At 47.8% G+C, this 24996-nt stretch overlaps 1 protein-coding gene across 2 annotated transcripts in view; it reads left to right on the forward strand.

Moving 5' to 3' along the window:
* Positions 1 to 5925: 5925 nt before the first annotated feature.
* The window catches only part of NFIA (nuclear factor I A), a 246618-nt gene continuing 227547 nt past the window's right edge, over positions 5926 to 24996 (forward strand). For both annotated transcript variants that reach the window (XM_086462126.1, XM_086462127.1), the window contains exons 1-2: positions 5926 to 6004; positions 11658 to 12189. In XM_086462126.1, the coding sequence (XP_086318252.1) occupies positions 5978 to 6004; positions 11658 to 12189 (559 nt within the window). In that variant the 5' untranslated portion in view covers positions 5926 to 5977. The remainder of the gene's footprint in view (positions 6005 to 11657; positions 12190 to 24996) is intronic.

The raw sequence follows: 24996 nt of genomic DNA on the forward strand, positions 1-24996 counted from the left end.
CATGTAAACATTTTTTGCCACACCACATTCATACCACCCTTGTGCAAACTTTATTCAAGCAAAACTTTCACTGAGGCATGCAAGATTAGGTCCAAAGTGTTTATGCCAAATTGCCTGATAAAACATTGGATTTCGGACGAGGGCAGTATCAGTACTGCACACTGTAATCACTCGGTATCGCTGCAGAATGATTCCGTACCATTGTGAAAGGTGTCCAGCAGCTTCCAGCAGTGTTATCACTGTGTACAAATAAAATATATCTGAGGGCGACTGTACATAGCCGCGTCCTTTCCTGGTTGCATACAGGGGGCTTATCCAGCTGGATGGAGGCATCAACATGGTGGGCAGGGACTTTTAGGCGCACGCCGGCACATGGCGTAGCCTGGCACTGCTGCGGGGCTGGGCCAGCGGGCACTGCTCAAATGGATCAATAAATCACAGCCAGCTTATTAAACCACATTCACTTTTGCAGGGAACTTTCACTTTGCAGTACTTTGTTTTTTCAAATAAATTATGCTGGTGAAGCACTATTTCTGTTAAAATAGTATTACCGTTTATGTTGCTCCCCATTAGAAGACTACAGCAAAACAAAAGGGGAAACGCTGCCTATCCCACCTCTCTCCGTTCTGTCTGCTTCCTTTCTGTAGTCTGCACACTTTTGCTGGGAATTTATTTCCTCCACAACGCATCTCGCAGTAGACTGAAGACCCCGTGGAAATGCACTGCAAGCCCACAGGCATTTCTGCGATAGGCTTGGCTTCAGAGCCAGCACCCCACGTACGGCTGTGCCAGGCAATGCCTCCAGTAACTCACGGTTAAAGTAGGAGATTTCACAGAGAAAGGGATAGGCTCAACCAATTTTTAGTGCAGTTATTCCCACTTGCCCTTAGCACAACTACTTTAATTCCCATCCCCACATGTGGCTTTGGCGACGAACCTATGGCCCAGACCCCAAAATCTGGTGCAGTCACCCTCATCTGTCAGATGGGGACTGCAGCACCTCTTCATCCTCCCTGCTCTCCTGCTGGGAATCATGGTGATGGGCAGAAAATACAGCATGCAAAAAAGTTCACACATATTTAGTGGTGTAAGGTGAACGTTTCTGTCAAACGTTATTAGTCTGCTTATTTAAGCTGTCCCCTGAACTTTGGAGCCTGGAGATTGAAGCTTCTGCCCACCTGCCCTCCTGTCTGAGGGTGACGCAGTGTTCTAACGACTGTGGTGTTCATTTATATTGCATCAGGGCTTGGAGCCTTCAGACTGAGGAGGAAAACCCCATTATGCCCAGTTCTCTGTGTACATGTGGAATAACAAAGCAATCACTTACCTGGAGAGAGTCTTACAGACCACTCTCATTTTCAGTATCTTCAGAGTATGAATGTCACAAAGGGTGGTGGAACCAGGTTAGGCACGGCACTAATCTACGGCTCCTCCACGACATTTGCTGGGATTTATAGCCAATTCCATAGTGGGTTGTGGGATGACGCAGAAACAGCTGAGCATTGATTTCCATCAACCGTAATGGCATTGAAATCTCTAAATAGTTTTGGAGATGCGAGTCATAGCACTGTGTGGCTCTAAGGTCTTGATGGAAAGGGCGTCAGGATGGAGCCCCCGGTGATTTTGGAGGGTTTCTGGCTCTGAGGGATGAAGCTGTCCCCAGGGGCAGGGGAGCAGCCACAGTGGCTCTTCCAAAGCCACTAGTATCACTCAGGGCCCTGAAGAGCCCCATTGTCAGGATCAGGCCTTTAGTGATTGCTGCTGTATGTTAACAGGCCATACCACATATAGCCCAGCTATTGTCAGCGCTGATCCTTGTCCAACTGACGGGCTATTCAAAGCGCTTCTCAAGCCTCTCCAAAATCCCAGCTTGTTCTACCCCGATGACAGCCATCCCTCCCATTCGGAGTTTTCTTTGTACGCTTGATAACATGGTGGAAATCCCTTATTATGCTTCTTTTAATAATGCTTTCACAAGGCAAGGGGACATGATGTTTTAATTTATGCAGTACACATCATCCTTCGACAATTTGCTAAGAGGAACCCTCACAACCTAAGCCTGTGCCGAATAACAGAAGTTTATGCAAAACCAGTGGTTTCCAACCTGTGGTCTCCAGACCGCTGGGAATCGGTGGGCTCCTTCGGCGGGGTCACCAGGAGGTAACCGAGAAAGTAGAGCCGCTGCTGGGAGGTTAAAGCCTGCCGTGTACTGAGCTGGGCTGCCACCGGTGCAGGTCTGAGGCTCCCAAACTTGAAATTGAAAATAACTCTCTGAGGGGTTTTTTTCCTTTCTTGTTTCTTTTTACCCCTCTCTCTGCTCAATATGCTGGGGCTGCAGCCCTCTATGTCATGAAATACCTGCTCGAGTCGATTAAAAGCAGTAAATTTGGGGGGATAACCATGGCACTCGTTACGAGATGTTGTGTGAGATCAAGTCTCACTTTGTTGTAAAAAAATAGTCATTAACCTTCAGATCCATTTGCTCCCCCCCCCAATTTAATTTTGCAGTATTATCACGCCTCTTGAGGCTTCCAGTTTTAAGAATATAATGCTTCTGCTGTTAATGAAGCGGGTATCCACGATCAAGGGGAGCTGAGAGCTACAGACAATTGTTTGTTTGCCTTTATTTCTCACGCCCTTTGAAGGTTTTTTTCTTTTTTCTTTTTCTTTTTTTTTTTTTTTTTTATTAAGTGACTTTAGCAGATTGTACCCTCGGAGCTGTGAATAATAGGGTTATTCTACAAAAATGGCCAAGGCTAGTTAAGACACACAAAGCCAGGAAATCCTTTCAGGGATGAAATCAGGACTATTTTAGGGGTGCCGTGTAAGTTGGAGACTTTGCAGCTCGCCTCTCGGCTGCTGCATTGCTGCCAGGCACGGCCGCGCTGCTGGGAGGAAAGTTCCTCCCCCGCCGAGGGCTTGCCCGGCCGCCGCGGACCGGGGGGGCGCCCCCGCACCCGGGAGGGGGGTGCAAAGCGAAGGGGGGACACACGTGTGTAAAGCACGGCGGGGGGCGTGCAAAGCAGCGCTGGTGCCCGTGCAAAGGGCGGGCGGGAGGGTTTGCTAGTGCCAGGTAACTTTGCAGCAGAAGGGTCTTTGCTGGTGCAAAGCATGGGGGTTCCCCGCGCCGGGGAGGGTTGCCCATGGGGGGGGTGTGGGCACATTGGGGGGGTTATTGGCGCAAGGGCGGGGGGGTTACCCGTGCGGAGGGGGGGGGTGTACGTTACTCCTGCGAGGGAGGGTTACGCGTGCAAGGGGCGCTCCCTATCCGCAGCACCCCCCGTCCGCCCTCCCGCAGAACAGCCCGGCGGAAGACCCCCGCAGCTGGGAAGGGGCTTGGCGGGGGGGGAACGTCCGTGAGCCCCGACGACCCCCGGTCCGGGTCTCCTCTGCAAATCGCGGCGATTGCGGAAATAAGGGGGGGGGGGGGGGGGGGGCGGCAAGGGGAGAGGAGGAGGAGGGGAAGGGGAGGAGGGAGGCGGGCGGCTGCCGAATCGCTCGCAACTTGTGCGAAGTCCCAGGCGCTCTGAGCGGGCCCGGCAGAGCGGGGAGAGGCAGCGGCAGCGCCCAGGCAGCCCGCCCCGGCCCGCCCCGCGGAGCCTGCCTCGGCCGGGATCCACCGAAAAACAACCAAAAAAAAAAACCCCAAAACCTTAGGGGGGGAAAAAAAAAAAAAAAAAAAAAAAAAAAACAACAAACGGCAGGCGGCAATTGGCTGCGGCGTTTATTCTCTTCCGGGTTCCCAACGGCTGCAAGTTTATTTTAGCTATTAAAAAAAAAAAAACGCAGAAAGTGTCAACAACCGGAGCCAATGACCTGAGTCCCGAAAAGTTTCTCACGTACTCTTTATACCTGTCCGTGGTACGTGGCGTCTCGTAAACTTCTCTTTTTTGTTGTTTTTTTAACCCGATTTCCATGCTTTTGCAGAGGGCAGCGGCTATTGTTTGGGCGCGGAGGGAGCGCGGGCGCGGGCGGCTGCACCGCCGCTGCCTTTTTTTTTTTTTTCTCTCTTTTTTTTTTTAATCTTTTTTTTTTTTCAGGGATTTGAGAAAACCGCTGAGCTTGACAGATTCCCGCCCCCCCCCCCCGCCCCTCCTCCGCGGGACCGCCCGTACGTGCGCGCCGGCTCCGTACGCGCCGGCTGGAGCGGCCGCGGCCGCGCACAAAGAAACGCGGCTGGGCGCGGGATGTGACGGACCACGGCAGGGGCCAATCGGCGGGGCGGGGCCGTGTGACGCTACCGAGCACTGCCCAATCAGCGGCGGGGGTGGGTGCTGCGACGTTTGAACTCCCCCGGGGGGAGGGGCGCGCCTTCCCCCCCTTTTTTTTTTTGCCTTTTCCGCCGAAGTTGGCGGCGCCCCGCGGGGCCGGGGCCGCTGGCGGGGACTGAGCCGCGGAAACCTCCGGATTTAGCACCCAAAAAAAAAAAAAAAAAAAAGAGGGGAGAGAGGAAGGGAAAAAAAGCTTTTTTAAAAAAAATTCAATTTTTTTTTTTTTTTTTGCGTGCTTAGCAAAACGCTGAGTTGGGAAAAAATAACTTGCGCGCCCACCCGTTTAGCTCTGAAAAACATCGCGGGTGGGGGGGAGAAAGTGCTTTTGCGTTCATCCATCCCGCCTTTTATTTTTTTTTTTTCGGGGGGGGCGGGGGTGTCCGCGGCTGCGGAGGGGCTGCGCTTGACCGTGGCCCTTGCCTAGAGGGCGCAACCAGCCGTCCCGCGGCCAAAAGTCTCCCGAAGGGCGCCAAAAGTTACTTAATGCTGTAAACCGCAAAGGGCTGGGAACTGTGCGGCGGGGGTGGGTTGCGCGGGGGCGGAGGGGAACGCACCCCTCACACTCACCCACCCCGCCACCTTTTAGACGAGCTGAGTGGGGGGATTTCCCTGGTGTCCCATTATACTCGGGATTTGATTTTTTTTTTTAGTGCGGATAACTCCGCGCAGGGACGCGGAACTTGCCTAAACTGCCTTTAGCATCAGTGGGAGTGGGAAATGCTGTTCCCAAGGGGGGGCGGGGGGGGGCGACGGGACACGGAGGGGGACACACACGGGACACCCTGCGAGTACCCATGAGCGGGCTGGAGAGCATCCAAACCCCAAACCCAAACGTTGCCGGTGCCAAAACAATGCGCTCCAGCAGTGGCAGGAGGCGCGGGTGTATTTTTAATTTTAAACGCTTCACTTTTGAGGAGTGATTTTATTCGTAAGGGGAGGGGGATGCGGCGTGGGGATAAATTTATGTGTTGCTATTTTTAATTTATTTTTTTTTTAAAGTGGAATAAGCACCCCTGACCATAAAGCGCTTGATTTAAAATGACAAGTGCCAAAGGGGATGGGGAAAGTTGTGAAAGCAGCGCCGTTCCCCCCGTGTCCGTGTCCTCCCCCTCTCCCCGGCCAAGGGCCGAGCGGAGCCGCAGCCGTCGGAAAGAAAAAAAAAAAAAAAAAAACCCACAAAACAAAACACACACAAAACCCAAACCAAGAAAACTTTGAGCCGACCACCGCTCGCCTCTCCGCGGCTGCCCGCGCTGCGGGGCGGCGGGGCGGAGGGAGGCGGCGGCGCCGCAGCCCCCTCCCCGCCCCTCCCCGCCCCCGCGGGCGGCGCGGAGCGCTGAGCGGGGCGGCGGGCGGCGCAGAGCGGAGGGGCGCGGAACGGGGGGCCGCGGCGGCGGCGGCGGAGGGGCGCGCAGCGTGCGGCTATGCCTTTAACGGCGCGGAGGGCAGGCATGCCGAGCGCGTAGTGCGGGAAAGTCGAGGCGGGGTTAAAGTTCAGCTCATGGAGCGGCTCCGCGCTGGCTGCAGTTTGGCAGAGTTGGAAATGTGAAAGCAAGAAGCAGGCTCGGGGCTCCCCCTCCTCTCTCCTCTCTCTCTCTCTTTTTTTCCCCTCCTCTCTCTCCCTCTCCCTCTCTCTCTCTCCCCCTCTCTCTCTCCCTCTCTCCCCGCACACGCACACCTCCAAACCGCAGCCCCCCGCAGCAGTCATGTATTCTCCGCTCTGTCTCACCCAGGTAAGCGGCAGCCGGGGCGCGATGGGGCCGGCGCTGCGGGGGGTGCGCGTCTGTGCGCGCCGGGGAAGGGGCACGAACGGAGCTCTGCCGAAAACTAACTTTGTTGCCTTTCGCTTGCATCCCCCCCCGCCTCCACCCCCCTTCCCGCACGGCCATTTGTGTCGGCACATGGCTAATGGCGCCTACTTATTAATGGTTTAATTAATGGGGGGGGGGGGGGGGCGGCCCGCCGCGCGGGCGCGGTGCTGCGGGACGCCCCGCACGGCCCCGCCGTGCTTGGTCATCCGCGATCGATGCCGCCGCCGCCGCTGCCCGCGCCGGAGCGCCCCGCACCGTCGCTCCGCTCCGCGGCCCCGGGGCAGCGCTGCCAGCCGCTGCGCCGTTCTCCAGCCCCGGCCGCCGGGCACGGCACGGCCCGCACCCCCCCCAAACGCCCCACTCGGGGTTACGCGGCCGCGGGAGGCTGGGGGGGGGGGGGGCACACGGACGACGGACACGCACGGCCACTGCGAGCGGGATCGGCTCCGCGACACCCCCACCCTGGGCGCGGAGACGGACCGTGCGCCGCACCTGGGCACGCTCCCGCGGTGCAGCCGCGGAGTGCTCTCCGCACCCGCGCAGCCCCGCAGAGGCCACCCCAGCTGGGGACCAGGATGGGGGGGGTGGGCGATACCCGCAAACTTGTCCCGCGTGTGTCCCCCCGCCCCCCTCCTTCCGCGGATCGAGCCCCCCGCGGGACTCGGCGCAACTTTTGCGCCTCCCGGTTGCGGCGGGACGGTGCTGCGCGGGGGTGGGGTAAAGGGGGGTGGTCGCCCCGCGCTGCCCCGAGTTGCGCGGCCGCGGAGCGCTGCCCGCCCCCCCCCCCCCCCCTTCCCTGCGCGCTGCTGCAAGACGCTAAATTACACACCTTCAATTAGCAGGATATAATGGTTTAACGAGGAAATGCTTTGTGGTGGACGCAAACCCCAGATTATTTCCTCCTGCAGGAGATTTTGACTATATTATTCTTATTAATTTAATTTGAATATTTTTTTTCTCCCGGTGAGAAAGCCTCTCCAGGCTCTTTCCGTCGAGAAAAAGGCGAGGAAATAGAGAGGGGAACCCAGGCAGCCTGAAGAGCTGCAAAAGTTTCGTCCCCTTCTCTTGCCATGGTTCCCCTCCTGCTCCTTCCCCAGCCTCCCGCAAATTTCTGAGTGCCTGGTGGGGAGAAGCCAGTCCGGCGGGGGCACGAAACTCCACTGGGCTTCAAAACCATCCACTTGATTAAAGGCAGGAGGAAAACGGGAGCGGAGGGAGTTTGCAGAGGACACGGGATGCAACTCCATGCTCTGCCTGGCCAAAGTTTGTGCCTTTAATTCAACTCTGAAAAATACCTGCGTGGGTTTTTTTTTTTCTTTTTTGTCAGTTCTGCTTCTGCAGGAGGGACAGCAATACGCTCCTTGTAGGGCCAGCAGTGTACTGCATCGCTTTGCGTCTGCACGTGTAGCTTCGTGGGTTTAGTAGGCCCAGTTGCACATTAAGGAGAGAAAATAACCCATGGGCCAGTTGCTCCCCGTCCTGGTGTCGTGTCTGTCCCTGGTGTCGTGTCCCCCCCTTTTTTTAAAAAAAAAAAAAAAAAAATTAAAACCACCAAAAAAAGAGAAAAAAGCCAGGCGCTGTGCTTCTACTCAGTTGTGAGACTCACATTCTTGTTGCACGTTTGGAAAAGTAGTACGAGGATTAGAGGCCTCCTGACAAACTCTTCTCTCCAAAGGATCAATTAGCTTATTCTGTCATTTTCTGTAGAAGAAGGGGCAAGTCCTGAGCAATTGCAAGCAATTTCCTATTTTTCATTTCAGGGGCTTTTATTGATAGGAGTTTTGGGATGGAGATTTTTTTTTGTGTGTGTGTGTGTGTCTTAAGTTTTGGTTCTGATTTAAAGGGAAGCTTTCGAAAATGTGTTAGAAAAGGAAAACAAACAGAAATCCTAGTTATGAGCGTATTTACCCAAGCACTGGAACTGAAATGGCATGAGCATTTTGTATCATCTGTCAGGAAAAATCTAAACATCGTTCCATTTACATATCTGCTGAAGATCTAGGAAATAGTTGGGGAACATAGGCACATCTCCGAATAGATTTACAAGCAAATGGATTGTAAAAATATTAACAAGGGTCGCTGTAGCTGGCTTAATTTCAAAAAGATCAGCAGAAATACATTGTTTCAAAAGACTCTTTTGCAGTGTTATGTTATTGCGGGCGCCTTTGCGCTGGGTTTTGGGGTCCTTTTGTTGTAGGTTTTTGGTTTGTTTTTTTTTTTGGTTTGGTTTTTTTTGTTTTGTTTTACACCTTTCTGAAGAGCAGGGGAGAATTTCGGTATAAGCAGTGCAGAATTGTGCGGCCCAAAATTTAGGTGCTGCTTAGAAACAGGCTGTTCTCGGAAGAGCTGCATCCTCAAACTTTGGAGAGTACTGCAGTGAAAAAAAAACTTACTTTTTATTCTCACTTTCCCAGCTTTCTGATGCCTTTTATTTTTAGGTGACCCATCAAATGCCAAGGGGGGAAAGCAAATGTCTTTATCGAATACTTTGAAAGTTTCCGTTAAAGCTAACTTGGGGAAAGGCAAAGATCATCTCCTTTTCCACCAGTTACTCAAAATCTTGATATTTTGCAGCGAGGCTGCAGACAAGTCTGCACATCTGTTAGCACACTTGCATTGACACATTTCCAAAACTTTTTTTTTTGGGGAGGGGGGCTGTAATAACACTGAAATAAATAATTGTATTGTGCAGAAACTGCTCCCCCCCTCAGCCCCGCTTCCAATTTTGTTTGATCAGTCCTGAGTGCTTTTATTTCCACTTCGCCTTTGCTAATACCTCGCTGCCGAGATTGAAGCAGCGCGATTTTACGGAGCGGCATGTTTACCAAGACAGTTTGAAAGTTGGTCTGTTTATGAGTCATTAACCTTTTCTCCTCGTACCCCATTTTGAAAAGACACATTGGAGTCTAATAGGGACGTGCACACCTCGCACGCCGAGCAGCGGTGCTTTTCATTTACTTTGGCCATGGACCCTGACTTTACAACGAAAAGCACCTTTTTTTTTTTTTTTTTGTTCCCTTCCTCTCCCCCTGAAGTCTTTTAAAGTGGGGTTTGGGGTTCGTTGTTGGGGTTTTTTTTTTTGAGTGGTGTATTTACTTCCCCTTTGAGGTTCACATCGTAGAAATCAGCTTTAGTGCAGGTTAAAGCAACTCTCTCTTGGATAGTATCCAGCATTGAGCCAAAAAAGTCCCGAGCACATGAGATCAGGCAGGACAAAGCACTGCTTAAAGCAGAAAAGTTAAAATATTTCAGGATGTACCAAGACGTGTTTAGAAACCAGGAACGCTTGAAGCGCTCCCCTGGCTCATTGTGGGTCTGTCGAGCCTCTGCTGTGTGTACCTTCGCAGATAAACTTCCACTTGACAAAAGGCCTTTTTTCCTTGACTCTCCCTGAGTGGGGAAGGGGAAGGACGGGAGGGGTCAGAAGGGAGGCTTTATTATTTTTAAATAGCTTGTAGGGACCTGTAGCTTTTATATTTTTATTATTTTTTTCCTTTTTTTCTTCCCCCCACAAGAGCTGTTTCTGGTGGGTGAGAGCAGCTCCATGTGCTGGGATTGTGCCTCCTCTCACTTTTTGAATCTGCCGACTGCAAACTCGCAGCAATCTTTTTTTTTTTTTTTTTAAACTTTGTTGAGATTTAAAACTGATCTTTTCTAGTGGGGGGGAAGAGGAATGTGGCAATCATTAGAGTGAATTATTTTATTTTACCTGCTTATATTTTAATAATCATGCGTAGTACTTGTGATTACTGCCGCTCTGCTGCGCTGTAATGAAATATATTGTGCCGGTTTTGTTAGTTTTTAACAACCTGGGTTTAAAATAAAAATAAATGTTGTGGTATTAGCTATAGGTTTAAGTATTTACAATTCGGGGCCCGCTCAGAATAAGTGCAATGAAAGCTTTTGGGAAGTCAGCAGAAGGTCTTGAATTACGACAGGATTTTGCTAATAGATATTTCTGCTGTTGATTTCTCAATTTTTCATAATTTTTGAAAAGAAAATGCAAGTTAAAATAGGGTGTTGAAAGGAAGTAAGATGTCTGTTTTAATAACAATATTTGCACGACCTGGAATGATTTGGGTAGGAAATGTACTCCATGGGATAATTAAAAAAAAAAATAAAGTTAGTTCATCTGAAAAATCCCCAGTGTTGTCTTGCAAGGGTAGACAGCGGGTGGCTTTTACCATGCTGGGGGAAATGTTGGACAAATTACTTTATTTTTCCCTCCTGAAGGGCCCAATCCTGCGAAAAGGAGGAACTCGGCCCCTGGAAGCAGGGACGTCCCCAGCACACAGTGCTGGATCAGGCCCCCACAGGCTATGTACATTTTAATGTGCAGCCTGGAGTTTGGTTAGTCATTTATTCAGAGAAAAAGAAGCAGCGTGACCCCAGTATATTATAATACGTTTTGGTCTCTGTGACTGATTTATATAGTACTTTTTGGGGAGATCTGTTATTATTTGTTTTTTAAACATAATTGCGGGGGGGGGGCCCGTCTTTCTTCCATATTTTTTTTTATTGTCAGCATAATTTTACTCGTGATTATTTTTGCACCAAGGATGAGGGATGATCTTTAACTCATCGTTATACAAAGCAAGCAGTGTTTCCGGATGGCCAAACTAACTTTCCAAGTAGGACATTTCTTTTTAAATATATGAAAATACGACACAACATGTAAAGAAAAAAATTAGTACTACTTTGTGTATTTGCACAAGTTGTGCTAAGGTTTTCTGTTACCACATTTTTTGATTTTTTTCCTGTTTTTATTTTATAGAAAGGCTCAGAGTTTTGCTTATCCTAATATGCCTGAATATCAGATTTTTATTTTTCTTTTTGACTAAATAAAAACAGAACTTTTTTTTTAAATAATTTGTGAAACTTTCTTTTTCTAGGATTTTAGTGGTAGTTATTGTTGCGCACACGGGATGAATCGGCTGCGCTACTTTCTACTCCCTTCACCGTTTAGGAAACGGAGAGAAAACCACCCTTCATTGTATTTGTATATGCAGCTATACTGGCATTTTTACTATACTGCCTGCTGCTATTTCCGAATATATCTTAGGGAAAGTTTTACTATACTTTAGACTTCCACATACAAACATTGATTGGCATCCAAATGTTTAGGATTTGCCAAATTGGCGGGCATACGCTGGCTACACCACAAGCAGCGAGGTCAGGGAGAGAGCAAAGGGAGATACGTGCTCCGCAAGTGGACTCACAGCGGGGTTTTTACCTTTTGACTCATTCTGTCTTTTTTCTAAAGAGATTTGGGGGTTGGCGAAAGGGCCCCAGCATTGCACCGTCTCTGCCCGGGTGCTTGTTTAAAGCTGGACCCCATTTTCAGGGGGTGGGAGCAAAGGTTTTTGGGTCGGTGTGAGGTGAAGCAGCGATGTGGCAGTGGTGGTGTCGGGGTTCATCGGCGAGGGGTACGAGTCGCACAGCCTGTAAAATGTATAAGCACCTTCCTAATTCTCACCATCCCGGTGAGCCTTAGAGCCTTGCGTGAAAGCCCCATTTCTGGAGGCTTTTTGTTGATGGTTTCGGTGACATCGACCCTTCTCTGTAACTTTTTCAGGATGAATTTCATCCCTTCATCGAAGCACTTCTGCCTCACGTCCGAGCGTTTGCGTACACGTGGTTCAACCTGCAAGCCCGAAAAAGAAAATACTTCAAAAAACATGAAAAACGCATGTCAAAAGAGGAAGAGAGAGCCGTGAAGGACGAACTGCTAAGTGAAAAACCCGAGGTAAAGCAAAAATGGGCATCCAGACTTCTGGCAAAGCTCCGGAAAGATATCAGGCCTGAATTTCGGGAGGATTTTGTTCTCACAGTCACAGGAAAAAAGCCTCCGTGTTGCGTTCTTTCCAATCCAGACCAGAAGGGCAAGATGAGAAGAATTGACTGCCTTCGCCAGGCAGATAAGGTCTGGAGGTTGGACCTTGTTATGGTGATTTTATTTAAAGGTATTCCGCTCGAAAGTACTGATGGCGAGCGCCTTGTAAAGTCCCCACAGTGCTCTAACCCCGGGCTGTGCGTACAGCCCCACCATATAGGAGTTTCTGTTAAGGAACTCGATTTATATTTGGCATACTTTGTGCACGCAGCAGGTAAGTGCCTTTCTATACCACCTTCTCCAACTTTTCGGTTTATCTCTGTGCCGGGTACTGTGCCCCAGTGGCGGCTGCATGAGCTGGGGAGGGAGCAGGGGACGCTGGTTATCACCCTCCCAGGGTGGCGAGGAGAGTGCCAAAATCCCCCCCACACACACTTTTTTTTTTTCATGGGCTTTTAAGGTGTAGCCATGTAAAAGCAGCTCTTGTTTTCCCAGAGTTAACAGCATTTTGGGCAACACAGGTGTTATCCTAAATATTTTCCTAGGAGGGACTGCAGCTGGATGCGGCTTCCGTTATCCTGATTTTGGGGGAAAGCAGATAGGTTTTAATTTTTAAAAGAAAAAAAAAGTTTGTATATGTTATGCACAAAGTAGTCTGAGAGGGCTAGAGGTGCCCAAGGCTGGTGGGGCAGGAGTACCAGGTATCCTCACCCCACGGGGATGGGATGGGGAGTGTCAGTCCCACAGGGTTGGGCTCAGGGGGAAAGGAGAACATGGTCCCTCGATAGCAAACCTAGTCATCAGGTCTGAGCAGCCACGAAACAAAGCCCCGGGTAATCCTATGAGGAAAAGGAGGCATTTAACACCCCCCCTCCCAAAATACCACAATTTAAACACCAAGAAGCTGAGTGGGTCCTCGTTTGATAATATTGTGCTTTGGGGGGGGCAGGGGGTGTGGTGGGGGGGCTGAGATGTTTTTGTGTGTGCTGAAAATCTTGGGATCTCCGACTTCAGTGCAAAGTACACCGTGCCTGTAGCGTGACTCGATGTGCTCAGGGGACATGTAGTATGTTGACTGGATAAAATAATATGCTATTGTAGTTCTTCTGAGTGATTATATTGCAGAAAAATGTGCACGTGTGAAGTGCTAGGCCCCGGTTTTCACGTACGGTATGCATAGGTCCCGCTGGGTTTCAGCCTGACTTGCAAGTTGAGGGGCTGGACAGGCTGGAAAAAAAAGAGGAGCAGAGGGGAAAGGAATCATAGCAGTAGGAACCACTTCTATATAAATATATATCGGTAAGAAAAACTGAGCAAATTGCAGCACTGGGAGCCCACATTTCCAATGCTACCTTCTTTCGGAGGGTCTTGCAGAAAGTTCTGGCTACCCCAAAGTTTTTCTGCGCCAAGTCCCTGCAGTGGTTGTTGCGATAGGCAGTGTTGCTGCTGTGGCTTTACGGGTATGATCCCCATTTGGAAATAACTTTCAAGTATCCTCGTGGTATTTCCTACAAGATAAGCCACAAAATTTACTTTGCACTTTGGTGCGTGTGGTAAATCGTATTTCATGTTTACGGCGAAGGGGAGGTAGGCAGCTACTATGGAAAATTACTTATTTGCTCTGTGATTTATTATGGGGCATGATGAAGGAAGGATTACCAATTAATGGCTAACCAAAGGGAGATAGGGGCCGGGGCATTGCGGATCCGCTCTCGTTCCGTTACTGGCCCTGAGGAGACCAGGGTCTCACTTCCCTTTTGTCTGCCTCAGTTTCCTCCTCTGCACATCGTAGCGGGGTGATGCACTTAAAGTGCTGTGATATCCACGTCTGAAAACAGCTATGTACTGCTACACGACACGCAAGTTTTTATTATTTAAATTTATATATAGTGTGGTGCCGGTAAATACTGGTCCGTGTTGTGTTTCCTAAGTGAAAAGCAGCCTTCTGCTGAGCACAAGAGTTGTTAATAGAAACTAACGGTCTTGGTTTAGCCCGCATGTAGGGTCAAAACTGTAGGATGGGGAGAAAAGGAGCAAAGCCAGGGGTGTAAGTACTCGGGCGCTTGAAGGGATCCTCTCCCTGTTACAACAGTCGGGCAATAGACATTATAAAAGTGCAATATTGTGATTAGGGATATACCATCTTATCAGCACGCTGTTGGCAAACAGTAACCTTGATAGCGAACTCTTATTTATTTCTGCCTTCATCATCAACAGGCAGCAATTGCGCTAATTGTTCTCTGTCCTAGACATTTGCCGTGGAAACTTAGTGCAAGGCTTAGGCTTTTTTTTTTGGGTTAGATTTGCGGTTTTGTGTAAGCAGTAATGCGCTCATACAGACCGCACCGCTTCGTGTTTTCGGCCGTTGTTTGCTGATTGCACGCATCGCATTGTGCTCTTAATGCAGTAGCGTGCGCTGGCGTCTTCCCTGCTAAACCACACCAGGGAGGGGGACAAAATGATTTTTAGGAGGTAGCACAGCGTGGTCGCCGTCTATATTGCTTCACAGAGGTGTACTGAAAGCCTTGCATATAGGCTACTTTTTTTTTTTTTACCCCCTTTTTTCCCTTTTTTTTCCCCCCTCCGATGTATCCCAGCAGTCTTTGTTACACCTGAACATTGGCCAAGTTGACAGCCATTGGTTCCCGCAGACCCGCAGTAATGGCAGCTTGTGCCGGGTGCGCAACAGGAAAATTACAAAAGAAAAAAATATTAAGGGTCCTTTGTCTCAAACTCCATCAGACCTCGCTCCCCAAATGTGTGGACCGCTTATAAATAAGGAGGAAGTCACCAGCGGAAATGTTAGGTAGGCTGGTCAACTTACGTATAGCGGATTTGACAAGCATCTGCTATAGTACAGAAGATTTGTAAACACTAAACAATGTTTTTACCTCCTTAAAAGTTTTGAGAAGTTGCCAGTACTGGCAGGAGGCACAGACTCCGAAACGTGCTTGAAGATACGTGCCAAAACCATTGTGACCTTTTCACCCATAGTGCTCGCTTCTCTTTTTCTTGTTGGTGTCCGTGTGTGTCGTGTCCCCCCCCACTCTTCGTCTTCTTTTTTTTTTTTGGGGGGGGGGGGGGCGAGTATTCTCTTCCAAGATGCCCTTATTTGAGATGACTTAAGCAATGAGGTGTCCGTTTCCTTCTAAACATGTACGATAATTATTGCTTTGAATCCATGCTTTTTCTTCAGTAGGCACTGTCATCTATAAGGGAACACATGTGCTCAGATTTAAATAGTGCTTCTTACAAAGCTACTGAAATCAATTATTCTCTTTAAGAACTGGCTAGAAGGAGAAAACAAAAATATGCAAATAGGCAAAATACATGTCATTTTTGTTTAAAAAAAAAAGGGAGGGAGAAGGAAGATCGTTGTTTTGTGAATTAAAGGTTGACCCAAAAACGTATTGAAATCTAGAGTATTGCTCTCAGTTTGCAGTTTCTAATCTGCTTAACTAAAAGCAGGCGGCATTTTCATACCCTGAACTTGGGTTCACTTTTTAGTTTTCACTTATTCTGCGCTTGTATCAAATGACAAGTTGGAAACCATTGTGGCAAACCGTTTTCTTTGTGGGAGTCGAACAGTAAAGCTAATTTATGACCGGTCCTTTACCAGATGATCTGTATCAGAATCTACAATATACTAGGCACGTGGCAAGGTCACAATTTAAGTTGTTAAGGTCACAACCTTAGCCACCAGGCATTTGACCTTTTAGATAAAGTTAACCTTTGTTCATTAGTAGGCACTCAACCGAGAACTTTCTGGAGTTTTTTACTGCTTTGGAGTTCCTTCTGCTAATGTGATCAGATTGGAGAATAGATTCGCAATGGAAGTAGTTAAGTTTTGTGAGAGGTCACAGTTTTTAGAGACTTCTCCAGTGGACAAAGCTGGGTGGCAGGCCAGGAGGCGATGCTGCAATGCCCGATTTATTTTTTTGGACGGCCATCATTATGCGCTTCGGGTGAGAATTAAGCTAGCGAGGAATTTGCGGCAGAGAAAATCTTTTAATCTTTCAGAAGGACATTTAAAAATCCCAAATTTAAGAAAAATCTGGGGATAGGGTTTTATTTACATGAGCTCATTTTTCTGTCGTGTTTAGAATAGAAGCCAGCGAAGATGCAAGAAGTCAGCCTTATTTCTGCAACTGTGAAAATTTACTTAGCGTCTAAATATGCTCTATGGCTAATTGTCTGGACAGTAGTATGCAGCACATGACCTTGAACTTTAAGCAGACCAATTTACGTTCCTATCAGCGCATTTAAAATATGTCTACTTGGACCACTGCAAAGAGGCATTGATGGGAATAACCCAAAAATTGGTTAATGCAGAAAACAACTGCAGGTAGCCAAAATACCCATGGAGGTATTTGGGAGTGTGAAAGGTACGTAAGGCTTTGTGCCATAATCTTTTAGTACAATTGGTATCGATTGTTGCTGCATTAATCCTGTTAATAGCTGCAGCCAGTTCAGCGTGTTGCAGGGATGTGAGAGGTGTCCTGACAATAACGTACATCACCAAAAGAGCTGTCGCAGCGTCTTGAACTCCTAATAGCTGCTTTGCAAAAGTGGAGCGTTCAACAGTGGAAACTGTTGCTGTCTCATATAGAAACACACACCGTATTGTTTACTTAATTACGCCGTAGCAAAGGCTCATTTTTAATTATTTAGCTGACTTTCTCGTTTTGCTGTGATACCACATTTATTATTTAATTTAAAATCAAAAGGGCTGCGCTACTGTTAGTTTTTGATGCATTTTACTTTTGTTTTGGCTATGTTATTGTCATTCCATCGTACAGTAATCCAGATAGCCGTGATATGCAGATTGGCCAGATGGTCATGTTAACAGATTGAGAACCCACTTCCCACTGCTAAAGAGCAGGTGTAAGATCAGTGGGCTTTTTTTTTTTTTTCCCCCTCTTTTCCTTCCAAGTTTCAACCAAAATGCTCTTTAGACAGCTCATAGTGGTAGTTAAAAAGGGGCACATACCAATTGTTTTTGTTCTGTGGAGATAATGTGTAATATATATGTCGTTTTTAGACATATCTGAAGACTTTTAAAGCATCTGTGACATTTCCTCCACATATAAGGCTTTTGAAAACCTACTTCCACCCGTGGCTGTTTCAGCGTACATCCAAAATGGTCCTTAAAGTTTTGTTTGCGATGTTAAACCCTATGTATTTCTACAGACAGATTACGTTTACTCTTACGAATTAATACTCAGCCAGCTTTGCAGCAGGTATTTTACACACTTTCCCTGTACAGGGCTCCCTGCACAGTTCAGTGTTCAGCTGAGGTTTTAATGTTCGGGGACTCATTGGGGTTTTTTTTCTCCATTCATTTTTTGCCACAGTGAAACATCTATAGTTTTAAAGAAAAAAAATGAACCGAAGACATCTCGTGGTATTTCTGTCCAGAGAGAAGGCAGATTTTGCATTGCTTTCGCCTTATAAAAGGCGCCCATAAAAAGTCTGTGGTGGGAGCCTGGGTCTATATCTCAGTCTGGAGAGGTGGGGAGTTAACAGCTACAGCTCCTCGACACCCCAAATTTCATGCACCCACCTATCACGGGCATGCATGAAACGTGGCGACCTACACACCCTGCGTGGCGCAGAAAGATATCTCCATCTATTGATGCTCTCAGCTTTGGGGAGCGGAACGTACCGCTTTCTGCAGCCGTGAGCAGGGCGGTAGCTGACAGAAGCAGGATTTAGGTGGGACAACTGCTCTCCCCACGCGGTTGTAACTGAGCCGGTGAGTATCCGTGATAATTCAGATACTAACTGGTGCGGCACTTGGGACGGTCTGCTCTATCACGAACACCTGGCAGGAGTTCAGTCATGTGGTTTAGCTTTCTCCTTTCTCCAACAACAACAACAACAGCAACAACAAATAAACACAAGATAAAGACGTATTTCGTATGCCCAGGATGTTTTCCAGGTGATGGTTTCGGCCAGTATAAGGGCGCGTTATTTCCATACCTCCCTGCCCCGGCAGGCTTTGAGGTGCAGAAGTGGGAGAAGCCTTTGAATGGTAAGAAAGTTGCCCAATGCTGCTGGCTTGTCTACAAGCGACTGCACTTTTATATTTCCCTTCTTTTCCACCCAATGATGAATAGCATTAATTTAGATCTATTTAAGGCGAGTGTGGGAGAAACCACAATCTTTGTTGTGGTCACTGCTGTACACAGCGGGGCTGAATGTTTCTCTTGGTTGAGGCCTCAAAGCTGAATCTGGAGAACCCAAAACATCGTGTCAGCTTTTCAAACCCTTCAAAGAGACAGTGGAATCCTAATTGTTCATAAAACCCACTATTTATTATTACAATTATGTATTTTCTCCCTATTCAGATGTAAAGGAAAGGGCATCCCGCGCTTTCCGTGCCTTAAGCTTCTTTGCAGCTCCTCCTCCTCGCCTTGATGCTTCGGGTTCAGGCACTGGCCGAGGCTTTCGCAACCGGCAAACAAACCCCAGCCTGCTGCTCTGTAAACCCTCAACCCCTCCCTGAAAGCCTGTGCTTTGCCACACACGTCCCGAAGTTGGATCTTCCGGGGCTCAGGGACTGTCCGCAGTGGGATGGCTCTTTGGGCATCCCCATTGGGAGCTGCGGGTCCAGCTCTGCCCCCGCTCTCTTCCGTGCAGACAAGGGCTGGAGCTGCTGATTAAATTACAGGCTGTAAATTCAGGGCAAATTATTTTAGCTTCCTAACAGCAGCCGACCCTGAAGGTTTTCTTACGACAGCGAGGGCTCTCGGTAGATAAGAGTTATTGGTGGGTTAAAATTCATTTTAATCGCTTTGTTTTTTCCGTTCATGTGATGCTCTTCATTCGTTTCATATTGGGTGGTTGTTAATTATCACCTGCGTTACAGTAGCCACCAAAAATCCCAGCTTGGATTAGCACATGGGTCATGGTGCCTGTGATGTGTGGGGCAGTTTTATCCCAGCAAGTTCTTTGGAGGGTTGCAGCATTTTATGCCCAGTTGGAAGGTCAGCGCCATGGCCCTCCTCACAGTGTAATTAATTTTGAAGAGATAACAGTGTATTTATATATTTTTTCGGAAGTGTTCCTAGCTAGCGTGGCTCCATGTCCCCACCCAGGGGGTGGATGTGGGTGCTTGAGCTCAGCCCTTGCGTGTGGCATTGTTGTGACTCGGCACGTAGGAGAAGGACGTGGCCCCCGTAGCGCGGGTGGATTCAGGCTGGGTTCATAGCTGCTGTCCATAAAATACACGAGGGCCTCCATTTTGTGTACAAGACTCTCACGTGCAAGTGCGAAGTGGAGAGCTGTGTGGTTGGGTTTTGCCTATAGCGAAGCGTGGAGGCATATGTTGCTGACGGTCCCTGCACCACCACGGCGCGTGCAGACCCGCGGCGAGGCCCAGGAGGGGGTATCCTGAGCTTATACATTTATCGATTCCTCCTAAGGAGGCAATTCTCCAGGTCCTTGATACCCGCCCTCCTGGTCGGAGTGCTATCCCGGTGTTGTAGCAAGCCAGCACATTGGCTCTCGGGCTGGTGTGAAGGACCCTGGGGAGTCGTTCCTCCTTCCCTGCGGGCTTCAGTACACATCAGTGCCATTAGATTAGTAAGATAAAATCAAGACGGCGTTAATGACATACTATTCTGAAAGTTTCCTGGACTTTATTGTTCATAACTTGGACCTGAGTTGGGTTATTTACACATGAGGATTAAAAAGCTGCAAACAACTGTGTGATTTTTTTAGGGGCTGAAAGCAATTAGCATATGTGGGTAGGAGGATACACTGCATGTCTGCGTTCCTTTAAAATATAAATCACAGTTATTTAATTATGTTTTGAGAGGGCAGATTTAAGGATATACTGCAAAATGCATTACCTATTATACCAACACAATAATCTTATTAACCTTGCTTTCTACTTTTTAATTTTATTGTGCACCCTGTACAACTCTTATGATATCAAAAATAATTACTTGGAGAATACATGATGTCAGAGGTCCGATATGACATTTATCTTCACAAGTGAGGAGATGGGTGTCTTTAGCATTGCATAGCAGCACTGGAGGCATCAGGCAGATCCACACCAGGGAAAAGAAGCGAAGATAGGTGTCATCAGATGCTATTTAATATATACAAGCGCGTGTTTGCAGATTTGTATGCTAGCCGAGGGCTGACTTGACCGAACTTGATGCAATTCAGCATCCGCAGGCCTGCTGCAACAGAAAGGCTGCATGTTATACTTGCATGTGCCATACAGCTCCCGTAGGTGAGCCAGTATTTCAGGGCGGCTCCATGCATCCAGCCCTGATCCCAGTTGGATCTCCTGTTAAACCCTGCATTCTCTGTCCCATCTCTTCTCAGGGTAGTGTTCCTCTCTCTTTTTTTAACCGTCTCTCCTAATGTTTGATATGTGTTGATATTTCCCCCTTTATTTTGTGAGGGTGATGGGTGAGGGGAAACAAATGCCATAATAATATCCCTTTTCAGAAGAATATAGTTTAATTTTGTGTGTGCGTGCAGCAGCTGCCATTGGCAAGCTGTCGTCTTTGTTGCCATGGGCTTTTTTTTTTTTTTTTTTTGCATGCGTGCCAGAACATGATTGGATGTTTCAGCATGTTCATGTTTTGGGGTGAGATATATCTGTAGTGAAGCACAAAATTATGGGGTTGGTGGGTGTCCAAGGCAGTGTTATTCAGCCAGGTGAGCTGGTTGTGCTGGAGAAGGTCGTGCAAGCGTGGTGCCTCATGGTTGTTTGGTCAATGAAATAAAACTCTCTGGTGCTCTGGATTTTTTGACGATGTAAAAAGGTTGTTTAAAAACATCACAGGAGGGTGTATCACCCAGGTCTCCTCCAGCAGGACACCTATGAGGCGCAGTGGGAAGTCCTCGGTGCTACCTGGGGAGGACTGGTCAGTGGGTTTCTCCTGCTCATCTCACTCGCTTGGTGCACGCATCCCATGGGAGGTCATGTCCATCCCTGGCTCTTGCTGATGCCACGGGGAGCTGGATGGTGACACTGGTGAGTTTGTGCTGCCTGAGACCCCAACTGGTGATACACAAGCTCCAAACAGGGCTTCAGGTGTGTGTGAGGATGGAGCACACCCTCCATGGGGACAAAACTAATGCAGTATCACCCACGAGAGCTGCAGGTGACAACAGATAATCCAGACCTGCCACTGTGGCACTTAGCCCTGGCTACAGAGGTGTAGCCAATGCTTTTCCTACTCCTTGGTTGTATCCATTTGTCATATTCATAATGTGCTCATAGCATCAGTACCTAAGCAAAGTCTAAACCTGCTCTGCACTGTCCTCTGGGCTGCACATCTCTCTTTTCATCCCAGCCGCTGTCACTCCACATTAATTACAGTTGGACTCGATGATCTTAAAGGTCTTTTCCAACATAAATGACTCTGTGATTCTAAGAAACACACGATGGGAGAGCAGGAGCACTCTTCAGCCTGGGAAACCCACCACGCAGCGGCAGTGATCATTGCTAGGTGCAAAATGCATTTGCAAACTTGGGAGAAATATTTCATAGGGAGGCATCTCCATACAGCCCTCTTAGGCTTGGACTAGTCCTAAACTGGAGCACTCAGTGAGGGGAAAGTGTGCAGGGCGAGCGTAGGCACTCTGCACAGTCTGCTGGAGCTTTCAGGAGAAAGGAAGGACAAAGAACTGAATGCAAAGTGTTGAGAAAGCCTCATTCATGTTGTGTTTTTCTGCATCTACAGATTTAGTCTTGTGTATGAGGTACAGATAATGAGCTGCGTGAGCTTTGTAATAAACATCGCGTCTGGTTGAATTACCGTTTTGGTGTTTAAAGCCAGAACGTGTGTTACAAAATACTTTGTAATGCACTAAAAGAACAGGGATGAAACCCTGTAAAAGTAGTTGCTACGTTTATTGTCAAGATGCACACTTATTGGAGATTTTAATGCAGAAACACATTGTCCATCAGATTTCATCTTAAGGATATCTGCTCAAAATTTTGCCTGATCTTTTTACCCAATAAGGTTTTAATTTCATATGGAAGAAAACAGCCAAATCCCTGAGTGATGCTGGAAACTTAGGGTAAAATGTAGTTTTTAATTTTTTTTTTAAGGCAAAGTAGTTTCAAGTAAATCAGAAGAATGAATTCTTTGTATCAGAATGCTTTTCTAAAGCCTAGCTATTGTTGGGATCCCTTTTAGGGAGGATAGCCACTGCAATGCTTTTATTGTGTGATGACAAGGACTTTTCCTGATGTGGTAAGGACTTCATTAAAAATAGCCGACAGACCTATTTAGATTTGTTTCTGTGTTAGAAAGTAAAAAGTAGTCGTCGCTGAGCTAAAAAGTAAATCCCACATCATTTTATTGGAAAGCTTCACAAACGATTTGACTGGCTGTGGGAGGATCAGCCTCGATAGCAGCCAAACCCTTGTTTGTGAGCGTAGGTTGGATATTGCTGAAAAAGTTAGGAAAAAGACAGTACAGTCAGGTAAGAGATGGGAAGAGTAACAGTCAGGGGAAAGGGTCAAGACCTTTTTTACCTTTTTTTTTTTTTTTTTTTTCCCTCTAGAGAAGGACATCAGCTTCAACAGCTCTGGTTTAGGTTCTTCCTAGGCAGATCCAGTTATAAACACCCAGCCAGGGAGCTCAGAGCTGTTTGGGGATGCACACTTGTGTCTCTTAAGTGCATCTTTACGGTGTCTGTTCTTTGTGATGTGGACGTATGAGCATGATAAACAGGCAAAATAGTTTACTCAATGCCCACTTTAAACATGGACATTGTTTCTTTTTCTGGTCAAAAGCTGGAGATCAAAATCATAATGGGAACTGAGAGTGGACCAGTTGTTTTCCACATCCACAGTCTTTAGTAATAAACTCTTCTATAAAAAAGTGAGATGTGTCTCGGCAGTAAGCAGTCCCAGGGCATGAAGCCATCTGCCCATGGGACGAAGATGGTACAAGCAGGATCCTCATCTCGGCACAGAGCTTGGTTGTCTGCTGCAGTCCGGTGCAGTGCAGGGTGCAGGAACCTCTCCACGTGCCCTTTGTGAAGGGGGGGGACCCAGCTAAGGACTATTTTGCGTGCTAATGGGTGGGACGTGCACATCTCCCTGCACCATGCTGAAGGATGCTGTGGGCATTGCCCTGGAAAAAATAAGTATGTAGAGTTTTCATTCTTGAATGTCCTGTTGGTAGGGTAGGTTTTCCATGAGATAGGTTTGCTGAGAAAGTCCCACTTTTCTTCCCATTCCCAGATGGATCTTTCCCCGATATCCCCTTTGCCAGTGGCTTCTTTGCCTGGGGCTTGGGGCTGAGTTATCATTGCCTGCTCGGTGCCTTCATCCCCACTGTGGGCCACCGAGCTTGTGCAGTCCAGCCCGGCTCGGGGTCCTGGCAGTGCCGCTGGTGGCAGCAGGGGTGGGTGTAAGGAAGGTGTGAGTGCCAGTGATGCAAAGTCAGGACACGCGGGGCGTTTGGAAAGTGTGAAATGAAAAGAAAACAGAATGTTTCTGTCCCTGCAGTTCTGAAATATGGGGCAGTGGGATCTTTGAGTTGATAAATGTGCTTTGAAAGCCTCAAAAAACTTTCTCTGATTGCACAAGCAGTATCTAATATTAATAATATTTCCTCATTGAAAGGGATGAAGGATTCCTCAGACAGTCTTGCTCGTGTGCATCCTTTTTTGGGCAAGCGTCATCTACCTTAGCAACTTCTCCAGGGAACTTTCCAGCTCTGTGCTGGGGTCACTGGTGCAGCTCGAGGATGGGTCAATGGCCATGGAGGCATTTAACATTTTAATTGCCTTTCTATACCGATTGCTGTGATGACCTGTTTGTTTGGATTATATCTCTTTTTCATATTTAAAAAAAAAAAAAGAAAAAAAAGGAAAACAAAGGAAGTACAGTGCTGTGCGCAGAACAGTTATTAAAAACAGTTGGGAAGCATATAAAAGGTACTGTTTGTGTGAGAAACGGGACAGCTGTGATGGTCTATTGGGAAAGTGTGTACAGATGGTGGTAGGGAGGGGAATGATGACTACATGGCTGATAAATGAAATACAAAAAGCATTAAATTGGTGATCTTTTTAAAGAGTACATTTTTGGTTAGCATTTTTGGTGTATCATTAGGGCTCTTTGTCTGCCTCTTATTTAGCCAGGAAGTGTGACTATCTTCGCACATTTGTGGCTCTGATTTTGTTTACAAATAATGAGTCTGTTTAATAAATCACATACCATGGAATTATTAAAGAAGATAATTAAGCGCACGGTTTTCCCTACATTGGGAATGGCACGGGATTGTCCTAAAGACCTGACAATGCCACAAATGTAGTTGGGCTCAAATTAGTTACGGTAACACGTGGGATTTCCTGGAGCCTAAACAGATTTCTTTGTTTTGCAAGAAGTGGGACCGGTGGTGTGAGCCAGGTTCGGGGAGTGAGGCTTAGGTGTTTTGAAACCACGGAAGGCAAATCGCTCAACATTTTGCCTTTATTTTAAATTAGTTTATGGTCCCGAAAGTGGTAGCAGCCAGTGACAAGTGCCTGGCCGTGGTATCTGGGGGATGCCAGGGCTCCCTTGGCCCCACAGAGGCTGCTTTCGGAGGAGGCGATGAAGGAAAGAGGGAGGGAGAGTTGGGGATAAAATTTTTCCCTGTAGTTCATAGCAGAGGGATCCTCATCTTCCAATCCTTAGTAGAGGTTTATCACATCCCTTATCATGGAGCTCATTTATCGGGGGCTAATGGAAATTAAGGCAATGTCTACATGTTTCTGCACACTGCTATAAAGTAGAGATGGTGACTCAAATGCTGCAGTCATCTGCATGGAGAGTTTTTAAACTTGTAGGCAAAATAATCCCCCTTCTCCTGGTGTTTCATCCAGTTTCAAGCTGAAATAGTCCCGGTTTGCCTTTTGCCTTCCGTCTCCCCCACCCGTTCCTGCTTGTTGTTCCTGGGTGCCACCGACAGATACAAGCACTTTCCTTAACAATAAATCACCTTTGGTAATGCCGTGCTTTTCCACAACCCAGCCCAGTGTCCAGCCACCCTGCAAGCCCTGGCTGTGTCATTGTCCCTCCCTTGGGGGGAACAGACGACTGGCAACCTCAGCACCC

The sequence above is a fragment of the Leptosomus discolor genome, chromosome 3, assembly GCF_034619465.1.
Source record: "Leptosomus discolor isolate bLepDis1 chromosome 3, bLepDis1.hap2, whole genome shotgun sequence".
NCBI lineage: Eukaryota > Metazoa > Chordata > Aves > Leptosomiformes > Leptosomidae > Leptosomus > Leptosomus discolor.